Source organism: Dendrobates tinctorius, unplaced genomic scaffold, assembly GCF_039654945.1.
Source record: "Dendrobates tinctorius isolate UK_male_01 unplaced genomic scaffold, ASM3965494v1 ptg000315l, whole genome shotgun sequence".
Taxonomy (NCBI): Eukaryota; Metazoa; Chordata; class Amphibia; order Anura; family Dendrobatidae; genus Dendrobates; species Dendrobates tinctorius.
The window spans coordinates 6,316,008-6,339,194 of NW_027361982.1; the positions used below are offsets into that span (position 1 = coordinate 6,316,008).

The 23,187-nt window shown below is 48.0% G+C and overlaps 1 protein-coding gene across 6 annotated transcripts; it reads left to right on the forward strand.

Moving 5' to 3' along the window:
- The first annotated feature begins 5,265 nt into the window (after positions 1–5,265).
- RXRB (retinoid X receptor beta) lies at positions 5,266–21,609 on the forward strand. Of its 6 annotated transcripts, none has more exons than XM_073561371.1 (11): positions 5,266–5,460; positions 12,019–12,266; positions 13,617–13,691; positions 13,771–13,924; positions 15,535–15,714; positions 17,384–17,553; positions 17,782–17,911; positions 18,174–18,306; positions 18,384–18,475; positions 18,601–18,706; positions 19,592–21,609. In XM_073561371.1, the coding sequence occupies exons 1-11, from the start codon at positions 5,403–5,405 to the stop codon at positions 19,737–19,739; spliced, it is 1,494 nt and encodes a 497-aa protein (XP_073417472.1). In that variant the 5' UTR covers positions 5,266–5,402; the 3' UTR covers positions 19,740–21,609. The 6 variants fall into 6 exon arrangements, with proteins under 6 accessions (XP_073417472.1, XP_073417473.1, XP_073417474.1 ...); XM_073561372.1 differs by having other exon boundaries at positions 5,267–5,460; positions 12,019–12,254; XM_073561373.1 differs by having other exon boundaries at positions 5,271–5,460; positions 17,402–17,553.
- The last annotated feature ends 1,578 nt before the right edge of the window (positions 21,610–23,187 follow it).

Genomic DNA, 23,187 nt, shown 5'->3' on the forward strand with positions numbered 1-23,187 from the left:
TGCTCTCTACCTGCACTATATGTACTGTGCTGCTCTCTACCAGCACTATATGTACTGTACCCCACTCTACCAGCACTATATGTACTGTACTGCTCTCCACCTGTACTACATGTACTGTACTCTATCAGCACTATATGTACTGTATTGCTCTCTACCTGCACTATATGTACTGTACTGCACTCTATCAGCACTATATGTACTGTATTGCTATCTACCTGGACTATATGTACTGTACTGCACTCTGTCAGCACTATATGTACTTTACTACACTCTACCTGTACTATATGTACTGCACTGCTCTCCACCTGCACTACGTATACTGTACTGCTTTCTTCCTCTACTACATGTGCTACACTACTCCCTGTCTGCAGTGTATGTACTGTACTGATCTCTACCTGGACCATATGTACTGCACTGCTCTCTACCTGTTTTACATATACTGTACTGCTCTCTACCTGTACTACATGTCCTGTCCTGCTCTCTACCTGTACTACATGTACTGTACTGGTCTCTGGCTATACTACATGTACTGTACTGCTCTCTACCTGTACTACATGTACTGTACTGTGCTCTGCCTGTACTACATGTCCTGTCCTGCTCTCTACCTGTACTACATGTACTGTACTGGTCTCTGGCTATACTACATGTACTGTACTGCTCTCTACCTGTACTACATGTACTGTACTGTGCTCTGCCTGTACTACATGTCCTGTCCTGCTCTCTACCTGTACTACATGTCCTGTCCTGCTCTCTACCTGTTCTACATGTACTGTACTGCTCTCTACCTATACTACATGTACGGTACTGCTCTCTACCTGTACTACATGTCCTGTACTGCTCTTTACCTGTACTACATGTACTGTACTGCTCTCTACCTGTACTACATGTCCTATACTGCTCTCTACCTGTACTACACATACTGTACTACTCTCCACCTGTACTACATGTACTGTACTGCTCTCTACCTGTACTATATGTACTGTACTGCTCTCCACCTGTCCTACTATACCAGGAAAGATCTTTGAACAAATTATTAAACAACATGTATGTAAGTACCTGGATAAGAATGAAGTGACTAAACAGAGTCAGCATGGGTTGGTAACTAATAAGTCATGTCAGACTAACTTCATTTCCTTCTATGACAGAATCACTGACTGGGTGCATCAGGGAAATGCTGTAGATATAGTATATCTTGACTTCACCAAAGCATTTGACAAAGTATCTCACACAATCCTTATTGTAAAAATGACTAGGTATGGAATGGACAAGGCAACTGTTAGGTGGATTCATAACTGGCTTAGTGATCGGACCCAAAGAGTGGTCGTAAATGGCTGCACATCCAGTTGGAAGAATGTCTCAAGTGGGGTACCACAGGGCTCTGTCCTGGGCCCTGTATTGTTCAACATCTTTATCAACAATTTAGATGACGGAATTGCAGGTAAACTGATTAAATTTGCTGATGACACAAAGCTAGGAGGGATAGCTAATACTAGAGAAGAGAGAAGATTCAAAAAGATATAAATAAACTGGAGCAGTGGGCAGCAACTGACAGAATGGTTTTTAACAGGGAAAAATGCAAAGTACTACATCTGGGCAATAAAAATGAAAAAAGCATATACAGAATGGGAGGAATAGGGCTAAGCAACAGCATATGCGAAAAAGACTAGGGTATACTAATAGATCACAGACTGAATATGAGTCAACAGTGTGATGCAGCAGCAAAAAAGGCAAATGCAATTCTAGGATGTATTAACAGAAGCATACAGTCTAGATCACGTGAAGTCATTATTGCCCTCTACTCCTCTTTGGTCAGACCTCATCTGGAATATTGTGTCCAGTTCTCGGCGCCACATTTTAAAAAAGACGTCAGCAAACTGGAGCAAGTTGAGAAAAGAGCGACCAGAATGGTGACCGGTCTGCAAACCCTGTCTTATGAGGAAAGGTTGCAGGATTTGGGAATGTTTAGCTTGCAAAAGAGAAGACCGAGAGGAGACTTAATAGCTGTCTACAAATATCTAAAGGGCTGTCACATTGTAGAAGCATCACCTTTATTCTCATTTGCACAAGGAAAGACTAGAAGCAATGGGATGAAACTGAATGGGAGGAGACACAGATTAGATATTAGAAAAAACTTTCTGAGTGGAACAGGCTGCCACGAGAAGTGGTGAGTTCTACTTCAATGGAAGTCTTCAAACAGAGGCTGGACAGATATCTGTCTGGGATGATTTAGCGAATCCTGCTTTGAGCAGGGGGTTGGACCAGATGGCCCAGGAGGTCCCTTCCAACTCTACAATTCTATGATTCTATACATGTACTGTACTGCTCTCCACCTGTACTACATGTACTGTACTGCTCTCTACCTGTACTACATGTCCTGTACTGCTCTCCACCTGTACTACATGTACTGTACTACTCTCCACCTGCACTACATGTCCTGTACTGCTCTCTACCTGTACTACATGTCCTGTACTGCTCTCTACCTGAACTACATGTCCTGTACTGCTCTCCACCTGTACTACATGTCCTGTACTGCTCTCCACCTGTACTACATGTACTGTACTGCTCTCCACCTGTACTACATGTACTGTACTACTCTCCACCTGCACTACATGTCCTGTACTACTCTCCACCTGTACTACATGTACTGTACTGTGCTCTGCCTGTACTACATGTCCTGTCCTGCTCTCTACCTGTACTACATGTACTGTACTGCTCTCTACCTGTACTACATGTCCTGTCCTGCTCTCTACCTGTACTACATGTACTGTACTGCTCTCTACCTGTACTACATGAACTGTACTGCTCTCTACCTGTACTACATGTCCTGTCCTGCTCTCTACCTGTACTACATGTCCTGTCCTGCTCTCTACCTGTACTACATGTCCTGTCCTGCTCTCTACCTGTACTACATGTACTGTACTACTCTCCACCTGCACATGTACTGTACTGCTCTCTACCTGTACTACATGTACTGTACTGCTCTCCACCTGCACTGCATGTACTGTACTGCTCTCTACCTGTACTACATGTCCTGTACTGCTCTCTACCTGTACTACATGTACTGTACTACTCTCCACCTGTACTACATGTCCTGTACTGCTTCTGTACTGCTCTCCACCTGCACTACATGTACTGTACTGCTCTTTACCTGTACTACATGTCCTGTACTGCTCTCTACCTGTACTACATGTACTGTACTACTCTCCACCTGTACATGTCCTGTACTGCTCTCTACCTGTACTACATGTACTGTACTGTTCTCTACCTGTACTACATGTACTGTACTACTCTCCACCTGCACTACATGTACTGTACTGCTCTCTACCTGTACTACATGTACTGTACTGCTCTCCACCTGCACTACATGTACTGTACTGCTCTCTACCTGTACTACATGTCCTGTCCTGCTCTCCACCTGTACTACATGTACTGTACTACTCTCCACCTGTACTACATGTCCTGTCCTGCTCTCTACCTGTACTACATGTACTGTACTGCTCTCTACCTGTACTACATGTCCTGCACTGCTCTCCACCTGTACTACATGTACTGTACTACTCTCCACCTGTACTACATGTCCTGTCCTGCTCTCTACCTGTACTACATGTACTGTACTGCTCTCTACCTGTACATGTCCTGTACTCCTCTCTACCTGTACTACATGTACTGTACTGCTCTCCACCTGTACTACATGTCCTGTCCTGCTCTCTACCTGTACTACATGTCCTGTCCTGCTCTCTACCTGTACTACATGTACTGTACTGCTCACCTGTACTACATGTCCTGTACTGCTCTCTACCTGTACTACATGTACTGTACTACTCTCAACCTGTACTACATGTACTGTACTGTTCTCTACCTGCACTATATGTCCTGTACTGCTCCCTACCCGTACTACATGTCCTGTACTGCTCTCTATCTGTGCTACATGTCCTGTACTGCTCTCCACCTGTACTACATGTACTGTACTCCTCTCTCCTGTCTGCGGCGCCTGCTAACTGCACCCAGGAGCAGCCACTAGTGGGCGGCAGCATGATGCTGTGTGCACACGAGACAGGGATGCCTACTTTCTTTGCATCTATCCCCGCCCTCCTCTTCCTTGATTGATAGCTGCGTCTTAAGGCTGAGTGCAGACGGAGTTTTGAGCCCTGCGGATTTTTCCGTGCAGAATGGAAGAAAACCGCAGGTCAAATGACCTGCATTTTTCCTGCGGATTTCTTCCATTTTTCACGCGGTTTTCATGCGGTTTTTGTGCGGTTTTCCATTGCGGTTTTCCCCCTGCGGATTTGGTAACAGGGGAGATAGAAAACCGCACAAAAGAAGTAACATGCTGCTGATTTTGTACCGCAGGAAAACCGCGCGGAAAAATCCGCAGCGTCTGCACAGCGTTTTTTTTTTTTCATTCATTTTAAAGGTACTGTACATCACAATGCGGATTTGCAACGTTTCTGCGCGGTAAAATCCGCTGCGGAAACGCTGCAAATCTGCATCGTGTGCACATGGCCTTAAAGAATCCAGAGATGGATGAAAAAAAGCCAGTAAGACGGGATGAGCTGCTTGGACACGCCCATAGCGCACCTAGCACCTATTCTGAATAAAGAACAATTTCTGACAAATGCAGCAATGTGTTTGGGCAGTACGGCATCGTTCACATGTTGAAGGCAGGTTGCGTTCTTATTTTTAACTGGATTTTTAAAAACTACGCCAAGATTATGAAGCCACTGGGTTTGCACCGTGAGAACGCAGCCTGAATGTATGATTTATATTAGGGCCGTGTCCCCTACACGGCACCGTGCAGCGCTCTACGGACGACGGCAATGGCCTTACTAATAGTGATGATTGACTGTGCTGGGATAAGGGGTTATCATGGATAAGGTGTTATCTGAGCATGCTCGAGCAGCTGTTATCCCAATGTCTCCAGTGTGCTCTAATAATATGTCCGAGTCTCCGCGGCTGCAGGTCTCCAGCTGTTAGACAGAGCGCGACCACAAGAACGGAGCACGACGGAAAAGTTGAGCATGTGACATCCAACAGAAATGTCACTCAAGTGAGTGAGCGGTCTCCGATCTATTGGGGACTCAATAAAGCGGTTAATATTTGGTTTTAAATTGTATTATTAGTATCTTATCATTAACAAGAAAAAGGGTTTATTTCTTTTCAGCGATCACACATAGGGTTAACCTTTTTCTAACTTCAGGGTTAATTAACTCATTACTGACACCTACAGCTACCAATCAAGATGAGAGGCGGGAGTGCCAGCTTTGCAATTCGGTATTTTAGATGGAGCTGGGGGGGGGATTTTTGGTTCGGTTCCCTGAGTGCAGAGGCCTAAGTGTAACGACAGCAAAATAAAGTGCTGGATTTTAACTTAACGTGTGAGCTGGACCGTTATCCCTTATATTATGCATGGACCATGGTGCAATTATCGGCCCCGAGAGGTTCAAGACGTCGACATGATCGGTGAGCAACTTGTCTATGAGAATAGTGAGTGCAGCTCTGGAGTATAATACAGGATGTACCTCAGGATCAGTAATGTAATGTATGTACACAGTGACGGCACCAGCAGAACAGTGAGTGCAGCTCTGGGGTATAATACAGGATATAACTCAGGATCAGTAATGTAATGTATGTACACAGTGACTGCACCAGCAGAATAGTGAGTGCAGCTCTGGGGAATAATACAGGATGTAACTCAGGATCAGTAATGTATGTACACAGTGACTGCACCAGCAGAATAGTGAGTGCAGTGCTGGGGTATAATACCGGATGTAACTCAGGATCAGTAATGTAATGTATGCACACAATGACTGCACCAGCAGAATAGTGAGTGCAGCGCTGGGGTATAATACAGGATGTAACTCAGGATCAGTAATGTAATTATGTACACAGTGACAGCACCAGCAGAATAGTGATTGCAGCTCTGGGGAATAATACAGGATGTAACTCAGGATCAGTAATGTATGTACACAGTGACTGCACCAGCAGAATAGTGAGTGCAGTGCTGGGGTATAATACCGGATGTAACTCAGGATCAATAATGTAATGTATGCACACAATGACTGCACCAGCAGAATAGTGAGTGCAGCGCTGGGGTATAATACCGGATGTGACTCAGGATTAGTAATGTATGTACACAGTGACTGCACCAGCAGAACAGTGAGTGCAGCTCTGGGGAATAATACAGGATATAACTCAGGATCAGTAATGTATGTACACAGTGGCTGCAGCAGCAGAATAGTGAGTGCAGCTCTGGAGTATAATACAGGATGTAACTCAGGATCAGTAATGTAATGTATGCACACAATGACTGCACCAGCAGAATAGTGAGTGCAGCGCTGGGGTATAATACCGGATGTGACTCAGGATCAGTAATGTATGTACACAGTGGCTGCAGCAGCAGAATAGTGAGTGCAGCTCTGGAGTATAATACAGGATGTAACTCAGGATCAGTAATGTAATGTATGTATATAGCGAGTGCAGCTCTGGAGTATAATACAGGATGTAACGCAGGATCAGTAATGTAATGTATGTACTCAGTGACTGCACCAGCAGAATAGTGAGTGCAGCTCTGAGGTATAATACAGGATGTAACGCAGGATCAGTAATGTAACGTATGTACACAGTGACTCCACCAGCAGAACAGTGAGTGCAGCTCTGGGATATAATACAGGATGTAACTCAGGATCAGTAATGTATGTACACAGTGACTGCACCAGCAGAACAGTGAGTGCAGCTCTGGGGAATAATACAAGATGTAACTCAGGATCAGTAATGTATGTACACAGTGGCTGCAGCAGCAGAATAGTGAGTGCAGCTCTGGAGTATAATACAGGATGTAACTCAGGATCAGTAATGTAATGTATGTATATAGCGAGTGCAGCTCTGGAGTATAATACAGGATGTAACGCAGGATCAGTAATGTAATGTATGTACTCAGTGACTGCACCAGCAGAATAGTGAGTGCAGCTCTGAGGTATAATACAGGATGTAACGCAGGATCAGTAATGTAACGTATGTACACAGTGACTCCACCAGCAGAATAGTGAGTGCAGCTCTGGGATATAATACAGGATGTAACTCAGGATCAGTAATGTATGTACACAGTGACTGCACCAGCAGAATAGTGAGTGCAGCTCTGGAGTATAATACAGGATGTAACTCAGGATCAGTAATGTAATGTATGTACACAGTGGCTGCACCAGCAGAATAGTGAGTGCAGCTCTGAGGTATAATACAGGATGTAACGCAGGATCAGTAATGTAACGTATGTACACAGTGACTCCACCAGCAGAATAGTGAGTGCAGCTCTGGGATATAATACAGGATGTAACTCAGGATCAGTAATGTATGTACACAGTGACTGCACCAGCAGAATAGTGAGTGCAGCACTGAGGTATAATACAGGATGTAACTCAGGATCAGTCATGTAATGTATGTACACAGTGACTGCACCAGCAGAATAGTGAGTGCAGCTCTGGGGTATAATACAAGATGTAACTCAGGATCAGTAATGTATGTACACAGTGACTGCACCAGCAGAATAGTGAGTGCAGCTCTGGAGGATGGCACCACACATGCAGTGACATTAGCCCAGTCTGCTGTTCCAGGCCCTAGCTCTCATTATTGCTGCACATACTATGCCACTGTTTGCGGGGGCGGGTCACGGTCAGAGCCTCCATTCTGGGTGTTACCAGGTGACCTGTCCCCTACATTGATTGCAGGCCCCGCCCCATCAGACAGGTCACATGACGTAAACTTATTTATACATTGTAACAAAATATAAATGAGGCGCTCCATATAAGGAGACCGGAAGTCCCGCCATCTTCGTGCTCCCAGACGTTCTCTGGCCTCTGATCACCTTCCAGCCGCCATCTTGCCACACCCTTTCTCGTGAGGTCACATCAGGTCATTTTCCATCCGTACACTCCATCTTGCTACACCCGTCGCCTCCGGGGCGCAGACAGGTATCACAGTTGTTGCTCGTCCTCATTCAGCTTTCTCTTCTTGAACTATGCTTTTCCTTTGTACAGTTGTCTCTTATTGACTAAATGACTGAGGGCTACGCCCCTTAAAGGAAGCGCCTGACTTGGGGTGTTCAAAGATGGCGGCATTTCCGTTTCCTCATTAGTCTGGGGCCGCGGGGGCCGCTGGGAGAGTTGGTGGCTGCGGGTCCGGTGCGGGGTGACCGCAGGAGACCCCGGAAACTGCGTCACTGGCGGCGGCGCCTCATTAATATGCAGGTCATTAGCATAATGTCCTGTGTGTGAGCGGCGAGGACGGCGGAGAGTGAGCGCGGCCTGGACGGGATGGGGGACAGCAGGGGTGAGTGCGGGCTGCCGGGATAATGGGCGACCGCAGGGGTGAGTGCGGGCTGCCGGGATAATGGGGGGACCGCAGGGGTGAGTGCGGGCTGCCCGGATAATGGGGGGGACCGCAGGGGTGAGTGCGGGCTGCCGGGATATGGGGGACAGCAGGGGTGAGTGCGAGCTGCCAGGGTTATGGGGGACAGCAGGGGTGAGTGCGAGCTGCCAGGGTTATGGGGGACAGCAGGGGTGAGTGCGAGCTGCCAGGATTATGGGGGACAGCAGGGGTGAGTGTGAGCTGCCAGGATTATGGGGGACAGCAGGGGTGAGTGTGAGCTGCCAGGATTATGGGGGACAGCAGGGGTGAGTGTGAGCTGCCAGGATTATGGGGGACAGCAGGGGTGAGTGTGAGCTGCCAGGATTATGGGGGACAGCAGGGGTGAGTGTGAGCTGCCAGGATTATGGGGACAGCAGGGGTGAGTGTGAGCTGCCAGGATTATGGGGACAGCAGGGGTGAGTGAAAGCTGGCAGGATATGGGGGACGGGGGACAGTAGGGGTGAGTGCGAGCTGCCAGGATATGGGGGACAGCAGGGGTGAGTGCAGGCTGCCGGGATAATGGGGGACAGCGGGGGCGAGTGCGAGCTGCCAGTATATGGGGGACAGCAGGGGTGAGTGTGGGCTGCTGGAATAATGGGGGGGGGGGGGGGGGGGGGGGGAGACAGCGAGGGTGAGTGCAGGCTGCCGGGATAATGGGGGACAGCGAGGGTGAGTGCAGGCTGCCGGGATAATGGGGGACAGCGAGGGTGAGTGCAGGCTGCCGGGATAATGGGGGACAGCGAGGGTGAGTGCAGGCTGCCGGGATAATGGGGGACAGCGAGGGTGAGTGCAGGCTGCCGGGATAATGGGGGACAGCGAGGGTGAGTGCAGGCTGCCGGGATAATGGGGGGGGGGGGGAGACAGTGGGGGTGAGTGCAGGCTTCTGGGATAATGGGGGACAGCGAGGGTGAGTGCAGGCTGCCGGGATAATGGGGGACAGCAGGGGTGAGTGCGAGCTGCCAGTATATGGGGGACAGCAGGGGTGAGTGTGGGCTGCTGGGATAATGGGGGGGGGGGGGAGACAGTGGGGGTGAGTGCAGGCTTCTGGGATAATGGGGGACAGTGGGGGTGAGTGCAGGCTTCTGGGATAATGGGGGACAGCGAGGGTGAGTGCAGGGCAGGGGCGAGTGCGAGCTGCCAGTATATGGGGGACAGCAGGGGTGAGTGTGGACTGCTGGGATAATGGGGGGGGGGGGGGGGGGGAGACAGTGGGGGTGAGTGCAGGCTTCTGGGATAATGGGGGACAGCGAGGGTGAGTGCAGGCTGCCGGGATAATGGAGGACAGCAGGGGCGAGTGCGAGCTGCCAGTATATGGGGGACAGCGGGGGTGAGTGTGGGCTGCTGGGATAATGTGGGGGGGGGGCCAGTGGGGGTGAGTGCAGGCTTCTGGGATAATGGGGGACAGCGGGGGTGAGTGCGGGCTTCCGGGATAATGGGGGACGGTAGGGGTGAGTACGGGCTTCCGGGATAATGGGGGACAGCGGGGGTGAGTGTGGGCTGCTGGGATAATGTGGGGGGGGGGGACAATGGGGGTGAGTGCAGGCTTCTGGGATAATGGGGGACAGCGGGGTTGAGTGCAGGCTTCTGGGATAATGGGGGACGGCGGGGTTGAGTGCGGGCTTCCGGGATAATGGGGGACGGCAGGGGTGAGTGCGGGCTTCCGGGATAATGGGGGACGGCGGGGGTGAGTGTGGGCTGCTGGGATAATGTGGGGGGGGGGGGTCAGTGGGGGTGAGTTCAGGCTTCTGGGATAATGGGGGGACAGCGGGGGTGAGTGCGGGCTTCCGGGATAATGGGGGACAGCGGGGGTGAGTGTGGGCTGCTGGGATAATGTGGGGGGGGGGGCAGTGGGGGTGAGTGCAGGCTTCCGGGATAATGGGGGACAGCGGGGGTGAGTGTGGGCTGCTGGGATAATGTGTGTGTGTGTGTGGGGGGGGGGGGGGGGGCAGTGTGGGTGAGTTCAGGCTTCTGGGATAATGGGGGACAGCGGGGGTGAGTGCGGGCTTCCGGGATAATGGGGGACAGCGGGGGTGAGTGTGGGCTGCTGGGATAATGTGTGGGGGGGGGGGCAGTGGGGGTGAGTGCAGGCTTCCGGGATAATGGGGGGACAGCGGGGGTGAGTGTGGGCTGCTGGGATAATGTGTGTGTGGGGGGGGGGGCAGTGTGGGTGAGTGCAGGCTTCTGGGATAATGGGGGACAGCGGGGGTGAGTGCGGGCTTCCGGGATAATGGGGGACGGTGGGGGTGAGTGCGGGCTTCCGGGATAATGGGGGACGGTGGGGGTGAGTGCGGGCTTCCGGGATAATGGGGGACGGTAGGGGTGAGTGCGGGCTTCCGGGATAATGGGGGACGGCGGGGGTGAGTGCGGGCTTCCGGGATAATGGGGGGACGGCGGGGGTGAGTGCGGGCTTCCGGGATAATGGGGGGACGGCGGGGGTGAGTGCGGGCTTCCGGGTTAATGGGGGACGGCAGGGGTGAGTGCGGGCTTCCGGGATAATGGGCGACGGCAGGGGTGAGTGCGGGCTGCCGGGAACTATGAGGGTAGTAGCTATGATGGACAAACCACTTCTGTAGCACAACTACCAATAAAGGGGCTAACAGGTGGTCACCGCTCCACTGGGACCCACACTGATGACAGAATGAGGTGCACGGGCGCTCCTGCGCCACACTCCATTGTACGGGGGAGCAGGGTACCTCAATCCCCATGTCAATGCTGGACCCCACAGATCAACTTATTACTGGGGAATCCTTTTTAAGTGTTTCTTATGGGAAAACCTTTAAGGAAGTTTTCTGGTATTTCTGAGAGTTGCTGGACAGTGGGGATGGTTCTACTATCATAGCAGTCTCTATGGTCCCCGCCGCTCCTGCAATCTCCACTTCCCCATCAATATTGCAGATTCTCCTTTTTAACCCCCTGTTTGTGACCACCCCCCGGGGGTCTTTTTACTGTATATGGAGCTCAATCCTCATTAAATGAGAATTTTTGCAACTTTCTCATGTAGTCTGCAGATTTACATGGCGTGTGTTGATTAGCGCTGCTGTCACCTCTGCACAGTGATTCCATTGCTCTTCAATAAATGTGTAGTCTTGAGCCAAGTTCACTGTCAGTATTTAAAAGCCGAAATCAGGAGGGGACCTATCAGAGGAAAGTGTAATAGTAACACGTCAACACTCCCTGTCTTTGGCTTACAAATACTGATCTAAAATACTGAACATGTGAACGTGGCCTAAAATTTGAAAGCTGCTGTGAGCAGACCAATCTGCCATGTCCATCAACTTCTGGAGTAGTTCCTAGTAATTGTCGGCTGGCAGCCGTCCCCATCCCCCTGTAGACCCGCCACCTGTTAATCACCACCTCTGAAAAGGTGAAGAAAGAATAGAACAGTAGAAGATGAGCGCCGAGAGATGAGACTAATATGTATATTTATGCCATGAGTAAAACTTTCCCTCTGACTTCTCTGTATGATCTCTGCTTGCTCTCGATGACTGGAAGTGTTTCTCCAAGTCTGTAACAATGTATTGTCCCTGACAGGTGTGAGACCATGTAATGAGCGCTGCGGGGTCTCCTGGATGGGGACTGCTGTTCATCTTTCATTTACTGGATTTCCTTTATTTCCAGTTTGTCACAGCCCAGACACCTCATCCCTGAGTCCGCCTCTGGGGTGCCCCTTGAGTGACACCCCTCCTCCTGGCGCTCCCTTACACCCTTCCATGATCGGATCGGCTATGACCTCCTCAGTGAACTCTCCTCTGGGAAGTCTCGGCTCCCCTTTTCCTGTCATTAACTGTGCTGTGGGCTCCCCAGGAATTCCTGGCACCCCGTCTATAGGATATGGGCCGGTCAGCAGCCCCCAGGTAAGTCACTATGTATGTATCATTCCTCCTTATAAGATTACATTATTACATAGGTTAAGTTCTTATGTGGCTACAACTGCTCGTCTTTTCTCAAGAATGGAGAGCATTTAATTCTGTACAGCTTTGCCTGCGGGCTGGCTATCTAGACAGTGTGTGCCGGTAGCCGGCCCTCACACCACCCTAAAGCCAGATGGGTCTGACCACCTTATTTTCCCTCCCTAGTGAGACCATCACTAAGTCTAATGCTGAGAAGATTTCACATAGGGGATTAGTGAATGATGTTCTACTCAACTCTTCCCCCCCCCCTCCTTTTCCAAATTGCTGTCAGTGGATGACGTTTCCTCCCAGAGGGCTCTCATATAGTAGTCCCAGGGCCTAATGTATTGGGAGAAAGGTGGTGTAGTACTGATGCATGTGCTCAATTCCTGGAAGGTTTTCTGGGTGCAGGTGACTTCAGTCTTGTGATCGCTGCTCTGATGTCCTTCATGGTATTAGGTTGGTTTGCTTTGCCACTGAGACCGGAGATGCCCGCAGTAGTAATCAGGGCATGTGATGGGCATTTCCTCCCAATCGGCACTGTGTCAAGTCACAGGTATATTATTATAAAGGTTTCCTCATGTGTCTACAGACCTGAGGATCTGTACAGAAAGCAACCATAATGCGCAAGAGACAGAACTACTGACATCAGAGACTAATGGAAAGGCTCATCAATGACTAAGTATAGAAGGGGTAAAGATGTCTTTCTAAACATCATCTTGCAGCCAGCCTGTGTACACAATATTTATTACATTTAGAGTTTTACTTCTATCCTGTTAAACTCCATAGCCGTGCTCACTATTCTGCTAGTTATTGGTGGAAATGGTCTACCACACATTCCGACAGGTCCGTAAAGGGTAATCTCACATTACTGGAGTTGTACCACTCCTGCAACACCTTAACACCCCCCCCCCCCCCCCATCCTACAAATATTTTGGGTATTAGTTTTGTTTTTCTTTTTTTTTTTTTTTTTTTTTTATCAGTTAATGGTTCACTCACACTTGTGTATAAAAATCTGTCCCATTCTCATCCAGAAGTGGTGGGATTTTTTTTTTTCTCGACAGCTAGTAATCACTTGGTTACCCACCTGATCATAGCCATAAAAATTAAAAGCCACTCTTGATGGTCCAGCTGCATGGACCCCCTACCCCAGGTCAAATAAGCTGAGAAGTATTGACATCTGCACGGCGTCAATGAGTAACGTTGGTCCTAGTGTAATAGCTTCTCACGTTGCAGTCATCTGACTTTTAAGGCGCGCTAACATTAGCGTACAACTGTAGTCTATATAACAGAAGCTGTACTGTCAAGTCTGACTTGCATTTTTAGGAAGATTTCAGCTCTGAAGCCTGCAGAAATGTGAATTCTGCCTTGGAATCCAGAGTTGCAGCCTACCATCATAAGGTGAAATATTGCTCGGGGTGGACATGCACATTGGCCCAGCTGTCACATGTGTATCAAATAAATCTATCAATCCCTACAGATAAACTCCACCGTGAATCTCTCGGGTCTGCACTCTGTCGGCTCCTCTGAAGATGTGAAACCTCCCCTGGGAGTGAGAGTCATGGCCGGCCATCCCAACGGAGGAGCAGCAAGTGGGAAGAGACTATGTGCCATCTGTGGAGACCGCTCCTCCGGTAAGGGATGCTTATTGATGCCCTTAGGTTTGGGCACAGACATCGCTGAATTGTTCTCTCCTCTGACCCGTCTCTGGTTTAGGGTCAGAGTGCTGTCACTCATTACATATATCCCATATAGTGTAAAGCAGACCATGTTGTTACTGCATCAGACTAATGTCCTGCAGACAACTGGGCTTCATGCACACAGTGATGTTACCAAAGGTCCTGCTATGTATGGCCCCTTACCATACATTAGTGGCAGCACCATGCCAACTAACTGACTTGTCTATTCCATGGTGCTAGATCATCGGATTGGACAAAAGGCTGTTTGGCAGAGTGTGGCCCTCGGCTGTAGAGTCAGTGCAGATTGGAGTTGTCAGCTTTATACGTTCACATGCGTGCTTTGTTTAGGGCGTTCCTGGTGGCCTAGTGCAGTGTGAACTCTGTATACAGTCCTGCATGCACGTGGCTTTCCAGTTACTGTAGCTGCTGTTGTAATCCTGCCATAGCTCCCAGCAAACGCTGCCAATCATCTCCTCCAGAGGCTGCCAAAGACGCCGGGCGTCGCTCATTAACTGGAGGGTTGTAGCCTCCCTGGGGGGAGGAGGAGGAATGGGCAGGGATGTCAAGTTATTGGATGGCAGCCTCATTGTAAAAAAAAAAAAAGTCTTTATGGTGAGAGCCTGCTGAGAGTTGTAGTCCTGCGTGTGGCTGCATTGGAATCATATGGGAACATTTCTCACCATTCATGAGGCTCTGGAGAAGCCTGCACTATAATCTGGTGCTTCTGAGGGTGAGGCGCCCCCTAATTGTTTCAGCTCCACGCTGCTGTGCCAAAGTCTTTCTGATAATTTGACATCATAATGCTTGGTATTATGGATTGTGATGCCTGTGGCACTGGGTCAGGTGGCTGCACAAATGTAAGTGCACCAACACGGACAGAGGAAACCTGTGGGTAACGGTATACTTTTCTCACTTTATACATTTTAGACAAAGGTTGAGAAACAAATCTTAAAAGAAAAACACGTTTTCTTATACTCACCCAGGGGGCGGTCTGGTCTAATGGGTGTCGCAGGTCCAGCGCCTCCCATCTTCTTTCGACACTGGTTTGCTGCTTGCTTCATCGCTCCGGGGCCATAGCGCTCTTGCGCAGGCGTACTGATTTGCCCTGTTGAGGGCAGAGCAAAGTACTGCAGTGCGTAGGTGCCGGGAAAGGTCATAGGCCCAGCCCCTTTGCACTGCAGTACTTTGCTCTGCCCTCAATAGGCCAAATCAGTACGCCTGCGCAAGAGCGCTATGGCCTCGGAGCGATGAAGCAAGGCGTTGTCGAAAGAAGATGGGAGGCACTGTACTCGGGCCTGTGACACCCATCGGACCCCAACCGCCCCCCAGGTGAGTATAGTAAAACTTGTTTCTTAACTTTCAGGTCGGATCTGGGGCTTATCTTCAGCATTATAGAATGCTGTAGATAAGCCCTGAAAGGCAGTGGCCGCTTCTTTTAGTGGAAAAACGAGCTGACAGGTTCCCTTTAAACTGATCAGAACTTTTCATTCTGGCGTAACCTGGTCCCCTAATGGTGAAGCCTCAGAGGTGGTGGTCTTCACACTGGTCACCCTCTTGTCTTCCAGGGAAACACTATGGCGTGTACAGCTGTGAGGGCTGCAAGGGTTTCTTCAAACGCACGATCCGCAAGGACTTGACCTACACCTGTAGGGACAGCAAAGACTGTATCGTGGACAAGAGGCAGAGGAATCGCTGCCAGTACTGTCGCTACCAGAAGTGTCTGGCCACTGGCATGAAGAGGGAGGGTAAGAGGTCGCACAGATATCAGTCACTTTGATTGTGACAACTACATTGGGTCCAGGCATCTTACACTTTTTTTTTTAATTTAGGATGATAGTGTTTTGTTTTTTAAACTACTGTTTTTCCAAAAACTGTGTCACATGAGTGGATTGGCATGACAACCTGTGGTCTGCAGCAGACCCCTGTGTTAATCATTGCTGGATTGCTATGAGCGCCGCCTGGTGGTTAGCAGAAATGCTCACTTGCTATGCATGCTGCACACAGGTGAACTGATCATCGCCTGTGTAGGAGAAGGCAATAGGACAACTGAACCCTCTAGTCTACCATGGAGACTATTGAAGCAAGTGAAAAAATAATTTTTTTTTTAAAGGGAATCTGTCACCCCTTTTTAGAGATATCATATAATGATATCATTCAGTTGTGTGTCACGTAAGGATTCTCCTAGTACTTTTGCTTCCCCCTGACCCCGTACCTTTGATGCATAAATACCTTTTTTATATCGCTTCAGATGTATTTATGCATGAAAGGTGTGGGGTCAGGGGGAAGCAAAAGTACTAAGAGAATCATTATGTGACACACAATTGAATGATATCATTATATGATATCTCTAAAAAGGTGACAGATTCCCTTTAAATATAAAAAAATAAAAGATCAAATCGCACCCCCCCCCCCCCCCCCCCACATTAAAAATAAAACATTAAAATACACATCTGGTATCGCTGCGTTCATAATCTCATAATCAACATATAAAAATAATCTGATTGGTAAACTTAGTGGAAAAAGTAATGTCAGAATTGCCACTTTTTTGGGGGGTCATGGCAACATTGCATTAAAATGCAATAATGGGCAATCAAAAGATTATATCTACACCACAATGGTATCAATAAAAAAACGATAGCTTGGCACACAAAATAACCCTCGCTCTGCCCCAGATCACAAAAAATAGAGGTGCTACAGGTCTCGGAGGATGACTCAGATTGTGGGGGGGGGGGGGTGGTTTGTTTATCCATTTTACATAAAGCCTAGATGTGTTTGGTGTTTACAAACTCGTAATGACCTGGAGAATCATAATGGCAGGTCAGTTTTAGCATTTGGTGAAGTTGGTTAAAAAAAAGTCCAAAAATTGTTGTGAAACTGCGCTTTTTTGCAATTTCACCGCACTTGGAATTTTTTTTTCCCGTTCTCCATTACACTATATGGTAAAACCAATGGTGGTGTTCAAAAGTACAGCTTGTCCTGCAAAAAAAACAAGCCATCACATGGCCATATTGATATAAAAATGAAAAAGTTAATCCTTTGGGAGGAAAGGGAGCCAAAAAAGGGCTGTGGTGTGAAAGGGTTAAGAGTTGTGCAGGCCAGTCTTAATGAATGCGGCCACTGGCGTAAAATGCACCAAAGTCATTAAAAGGCACACGCCACTAAAATAAAAAATTGACTCTTACAAGTGCGGTGCTCTTCTTGCAGAAATGCGTATGTGTTTGCAGTGTGACGCCCCTCTTTCCCCTGATGTTGACCATGGCAGTAACTTGGCCTTATTTTTGGAGTAGGGCTTATAGTGCAAGCATACTTGGATATCATGCTGGTGCTTACTTCTGGGGTAACTTTGTATTTAGGCTATAAAGGTAAGATTGAGATGTGTCTGCAAAAGTCCAATATCCATAAAAATTACCTAAGGCCTTTGTGTGCCATCAGCTGTTCAAGAGGAGCGTCAGCGAGGCCGGGAGCGAGAAGGAGAGGCCGAGTTTAGCGGCGCAATAAACGAGGATATGCCGGTGGAGAAAATCCTAGAGGCTGAACTGGCTGTGGAGCAGAAAAGTGATCAGAGCCTTGAAGGGGGTGGATCTGTGAGTACTGCACTGGGGACAGGGACGTGTGCGGCACTGTCTGTGGGTGTGATAAATTTTACCATAATTCTGGTTAATAGCTGATACCTCTGATTCTAAAATGAAGTGGGTTGTTTATTTTTTCCTTCTGCAAAATAAGACTCTGTAAAATAAAGTCCAAGACTCTTCCTGTCTGTAGTGGTTATAGATCACGAGGGTCTTGTCCTCACCTCTTATCTCTGCCCTTAGCCCAGTGATCCGGTGACTAACATCTGCCAAGCTGCTGATAAACAACTTTTTACTCTCGTTGAATGGGCCAAGAGGATCCCGCACTTCTCTGAGCTGCTATTGGACGATCAGGTTATACTGCTTAGAGCTGGTAAGAGCCGCCAGATCCAGGACTTGTGGTGTAACTACTACTTTCCCCTCGCCACCTTTCTCCAGATTTCATTACCACTTGTAGCTGCTGAGTGATCATGTATATTAGTTGTAATAGGTAATGAGGGCAATGCTGATGGCCAAGTAGAGGTGCCAGAGATCTCACCCTGGTGACCGTCCTCAATGCTGTCTGAAAAATGTGCTCTGACTTTAATACAAGAGATGTGGTACTGATTGAGGAAGGTTAATCTGTCTCCCTTTAGGATGGAATGAGCTCCTCATCGCTTCTTTCTCCCACCGCTCCATTTCTGTGAAGGACGGCATCTTGCTGGCCACCGGGCTGCATGTCCACCGCAACAGTGCGCACAGTGCGGGGGTGGGAGCCATATTTGACAGGTAATGGAGAACACTTGCACTTTTCTCTAGGGATTCTGTATAATGTGAGCAGCTGACGTGTCCTCTGTATTTTGCAGAGTTCTCACTGAACTTGTATCGAAGATGAGAGACATGCGTATGGATAAGACCGAGCTAGGCTGTCTGCGAGCAATCATATTGTTTAACCCAGGTAAGATTTTCTTTGAATGTTAGCTTTATTTTCCAGGACTTGGTTCCTCAGATGTGAACATGAGCCTGTGAGTTCAGCTATGTGACGGCGTTAATAATCTTTTATGTATCTCTATTTTTGTTTAGATGCCAAAGGACTGTCCAACCCGGCAGATGTGGAGGTTCTCAGAGAGAAAGTCTATGCATCTCTGGAGTCTTACTGCAAGCAGAAGTATCCAGACCAGCAGGGAAGGTGAGGGCTGCAGCCGACTGACCCACTATTAATGGTTTTCTTCTATAGAGGAAATCCTTTGTGCAGTCTCCTAATTACACCTAATGTCATAGGAAAAAACCCTCCCTCTACTCCATCCAGACGAGCCAATAGGGGGCTATGTATTCTGGGCACATCAATACCAGTAGTGACCATTAAAAGTAAGGCAGTGGTGTCGAGTATTACCAGCATGCACTGTAGACCGGCCAATACTTTGTTTAGCTGATACTTGCTTTAAGTGGGGAAAATCCCTTGAAGCCATGAGATTGGGTACAGTGATCTAAATATTCGCTATCCAAATTCTACTGTCTAGGCATCTCACTCCCCCAGGTTATGGCTAGGTGTCATGGACACGCTGTCACTGAGCCCCTGGACAACGTAGTCATGTTACGACTGGTGAAATTTCACTGTAAACCGTTCCTAACACTTGGCCGAGGAGGGTGGAGAGAAGTGATGATAAAGTATGCTCAGGTAATGTGTTATCAGAGTATCTTGGGTGTGCTTAAATACGTTGGTCCCCGCAGCTGCATGTCTTGCCACCTGTAAGACAGCTGCAATACATGGGGAATGCCTGTTAGACAGTAGCAGGGACTCTAACATATTATCTGAGTATCTTGGGCATGCTCGAATAACACACTTTCTCATCATTAATGGGGAGAAATCCTCCATATTAAGCATTAGATGTCAGCAATGTGCTGCCTTGTGTATGGTGATCCACTCAGTTACTCCATTTTGGGCATTGTGACCTGTTGAACCGTATCTGCAGCCAATGGCACACGTTTCTCATAAGTGAATTCTAGTTTCCAGCACTTTGCTTTATGATGTGTTGTACAACATCTTATCTTATCCTCTGCCTTTTTATTTAAGGTTTGCAAAACTGCTCCTCCGCCTCCCGGCCCTGCGCTCCATTGGACTCAAGTGTCTTGAACACCTCTTCTTTTTCAAACTCATTGGCGACACCCCAATAGACACCTTCTTGATGGAGATGCTCGAGGCACCCCACCAGCTGTCTTGAAGACGGACTGTAGCGACCACCTGCTGCTCCATCCTGGGACGGCTAGTATACATATTCTAATAGATCGCTTCCGTCTGGAGATGTTATAGGCACCTCAAAACCTACCCCGAGCGACTGCCTGAACTGGTCAGACTCTTCCCCTCTCCCCCTCCAGTTAGTCCTCCACATTTTCTCATGGATGGCATCAAAATCAGAAGGTTTGGATTAAATGCAACTAATTTTGTAGGGAGAGCTAATGAGAGCGCCAAATTAGACTTAATCCCCTCCAGGTTATTACCCATAGAGGTACAGGTACCTCCAGAAAGTGATCTGCATCCTAATGACTGCTGCTGAGGCTTCCACTAATCGTGAACGAGCTCCATGTATGATGTACAGGATTTTTCTTTTCTGTGACACTCCTATGCAATATCCCTGATTATGCTCCTGATAACTATGCTAAGAATGGATTTCTCGGAAGAGAGGGACCCCACCCCGTGACCTCACCAGTATCTCTTCTGAGAGATGGGAACTCTATAACGGAGCCCAGGTCGCAGTCATCATCGTTCCTGACTGATCTTCATTTAGTAGGCCGCTTACAGGAAGACTGGAATTAATTATGGAAGTTTGGGCGGGGGTCTTGGGGGTTCTCTCTAACATGTAATGAGTCCCGATTAATCAGCGGACGATTCAGGATGGATCCTCTTATCCCTCCATCTTGATGATTTTGGACACTCGATCTGATTATGGGTAGAGGGGTGACTGTGCAGGTGAAGGGGACCTCTGCATTACTGTTTCTTGTGGGATTATTCATTCACACTCTTGGGGTGGGGTATTAATGACTAGTCTGCTTTTTCTTGGGGCACCTGGAGCAATACAACAGGGGCTTTGCACCTTGATCTCTTCCTGAGGAGGGATCCTATATTGTGTCTGCCCTGCGTGGCAAAACCAGTTCTTGTATGATCAATGATTTTATTTGGAAGGATGATTATTATATTGCACATGATTTTAGAACTTTGTTTTTAAAGAAGTGGTTGAGAAGATGCCCAGCTTCAGAATTTTTTTTTTTTTTTCTTGTACCCAACTTGTTCTCAACTTATTACAGAATGGGCCTTTGGAATTTTAGCTTTATTTCCCTTCTATGTTTCCATGGATTGGTTGACTTGTGAGTTGGCACCACATGGTGATTAAAGGCAGCATGTCGGTACAAAATGACTGTTCAAGCAATCCTGTTCAATGAACTCTACCACCTACTGGTCCTCGACTGTTCTCCCACTCCTGTAAAGCCAGATATGTCATTGAGGAGGGCAGAGATAGATGGGACATCAGTTGTTGAGTAGGTGCACTGCCATGTTTGGCCATCAGTGTGTTTGGTTTGAACAGTCACTTTATGATGACAACTCCCTTCTAACATGTCCCACAAACTATTGGTGCCTGGTTTTAAAGGCTTGGTGTGTGTCTGCACCTCCAATTCCATCTGTGTTTTCAAAAACTTTTTTGCTGCTAGACCTCCCTCATTGTTTGGGTGTTTTTTTTTTTTTTGGTTTGTTTTTTTGTCCCCCCCCCCCCCCCTCATTTCTCCCAGTTTTACTTCTCAGTTTAAAGCTCCTGAAATTTGCTTTTTTTTTTTTTTTTTTTTCCCTTTCTTACTTGCTGGAAGATTTCTGGTAACAAAGTTATTGTCTTAAACCAATCCTGCTGTTGTCTGCAGATGCGAAGAGAAATGTTACACTCAAACCCCACACTTTGTTATATACACTTTCTAGGAGGCAGCTCCTCATGGGAGGGATTGTAAGGTAGGTAAGACGCCTCCCAGTGGTAGCCCCACCCCCTACTCTGCGCTCATTTATTATTCCTGTTGCTTGGAATGAATATTAAAGAGAATTTAGCTCTACTCATTGCTTCATTTTAATGTCTTGGAATATGCAACTATACAACAGGTTACAGGAACAGTAGTTATTGGCTGTTTTTTAAGGCTGTGTGCTCATGATGTGGGTTTTCGGTTTTTGTGGTGCTTTTCTGCTGCAGAATCACCGCAAAAACGCATCCATGCAATCTTATGGGATTCCGCAATGCCGTGCTAATGCTGTGGAATCGCATAGCGGAAAAATACACAGCATGCTCATTCTATTTGCAGACATAGGATTGCATTGAAATGCTCACTTTACACGTGGCTATGCCCACCATGTGTAAAGTGAGCGCTCCATGTGTGGATGGTACCCAGTGTCTGGAGGAGAGGAGACTGTCCTCTAGGCCCTGGGTACCATATCCCTGTAAAAAATAGAATAAGAATAAAAAATGGTGATATACTCGCCTTCCGACGGCCACCGTAGCCTTCCACGCTCCCGGCATCTTCTGGTACCAGTAATGCTTTGCGTGAGTGACGTCGTGCTCTCGCGAGCGTGACGTCATCTCGGGTCCTTCGCAGAAAGCATTACTGGGACCGGAAGATGCCGGGAGCGTGGCGGACAGGTGGGAAGGCTCCAGTGGCCGTCGGAAGGTGAGTTTCATTCTTTATTTTTTATTTTTTAATTTTTTTTTTTTTAATCATCCTATCTTACTACTGATGCTGCATAGGCAGCATCAATAGTAAATAATTGGTCACACTAGTCAAGTGCGACCAACCTGTCAATCACATTTCCAAGCGATGCTTGGCATGCGCAAGTATTCCGCAAGCGAGAAATGTTTGCAAAACGCCTGTTTTTCACCGGGAAAATGCATGCAAATTCGCATGCGTTTTACACACGGCGGGAGTTGTGTAAATTTCCGCAGCATTTCTGCAACGTGGGTACAAGGCTTAAAGGTTTTGTTGTAATTTGAACTTGTCAGTCACCTATCCAGTAAGTGAGGAGAGCAAGTACTTTGTTACTCGAGCTTGCCTATGCTGCTGCTCGGGTATGCACTGTGTAAAGCAGGTGCTCGGTGATCTGTTCAAGTCCCCACTGTTGCAGGTTTCACGGCTGTTAGGATATGTGCACACGTTCAGGAATTGGTGGTGCTTTGCATGCAACACATGTCCGCTGCCGGCTATTGAATACAGGTGACTCCTTGTGTGTTTATTGAACCGTGTGGATTCGCTACGTCCAATAGATAGTTTCACCGTACAATCTCGTGAAGGCTCGTGTCTCTGCAAGATAAATAAACATGCCGTGGTCTGGAGAGACTCCCGGCATGTCTGTCTCTGCAGGGAAGCCACGGGTGTCTGTGCACACATAGTGGTCATGAGATTTCTCAATCCCATCCACTATGCTGTAACATTTGGACGCTGTGCAAGTATGCAGTGTCTAACCTGTAGCATTTACTGACAGGTGCACCTTCCCTTAGACTGCCACAGGGTTTATCAGGCGATCCCCTTATGTGTTACAGTTGTCCAAGAGCCCTGAAACATGCAGCCTCAGGTCTCACACCTATTATCTAAGCACCTGCAATATTCTGTTCATCCCCCAAGCACCATAGGCAAACCTGAGTAATG

What these genes read in the sequence shown, in the direction of transcription:
- RXRB (XM_073561371.1), top strand. Translation starts at nt 5,403, where the DNA reads ATGCATGGACCATGGTGCAATTATCGGCCCCGAGAGGTTCAAGACGTC. An exon ending in TTGCAGCCTACCATCATAAG is followed by an intron (nt 13,692 to 13,770) that starts GTGAAATATTGC and finishes CAATCCCTACAG; the next exon opens with ATAAACTCCACCGTGAATCT. An exon ending in TATCCAGACCAGCAGGGAAG is followed by an intron (nt 18,707 to 19,591) that starts GTGAGGGCTGCA and finishes TTTTTATTTAAG; the next exon opens with GTTTGCAAAACTGCTCCTCC.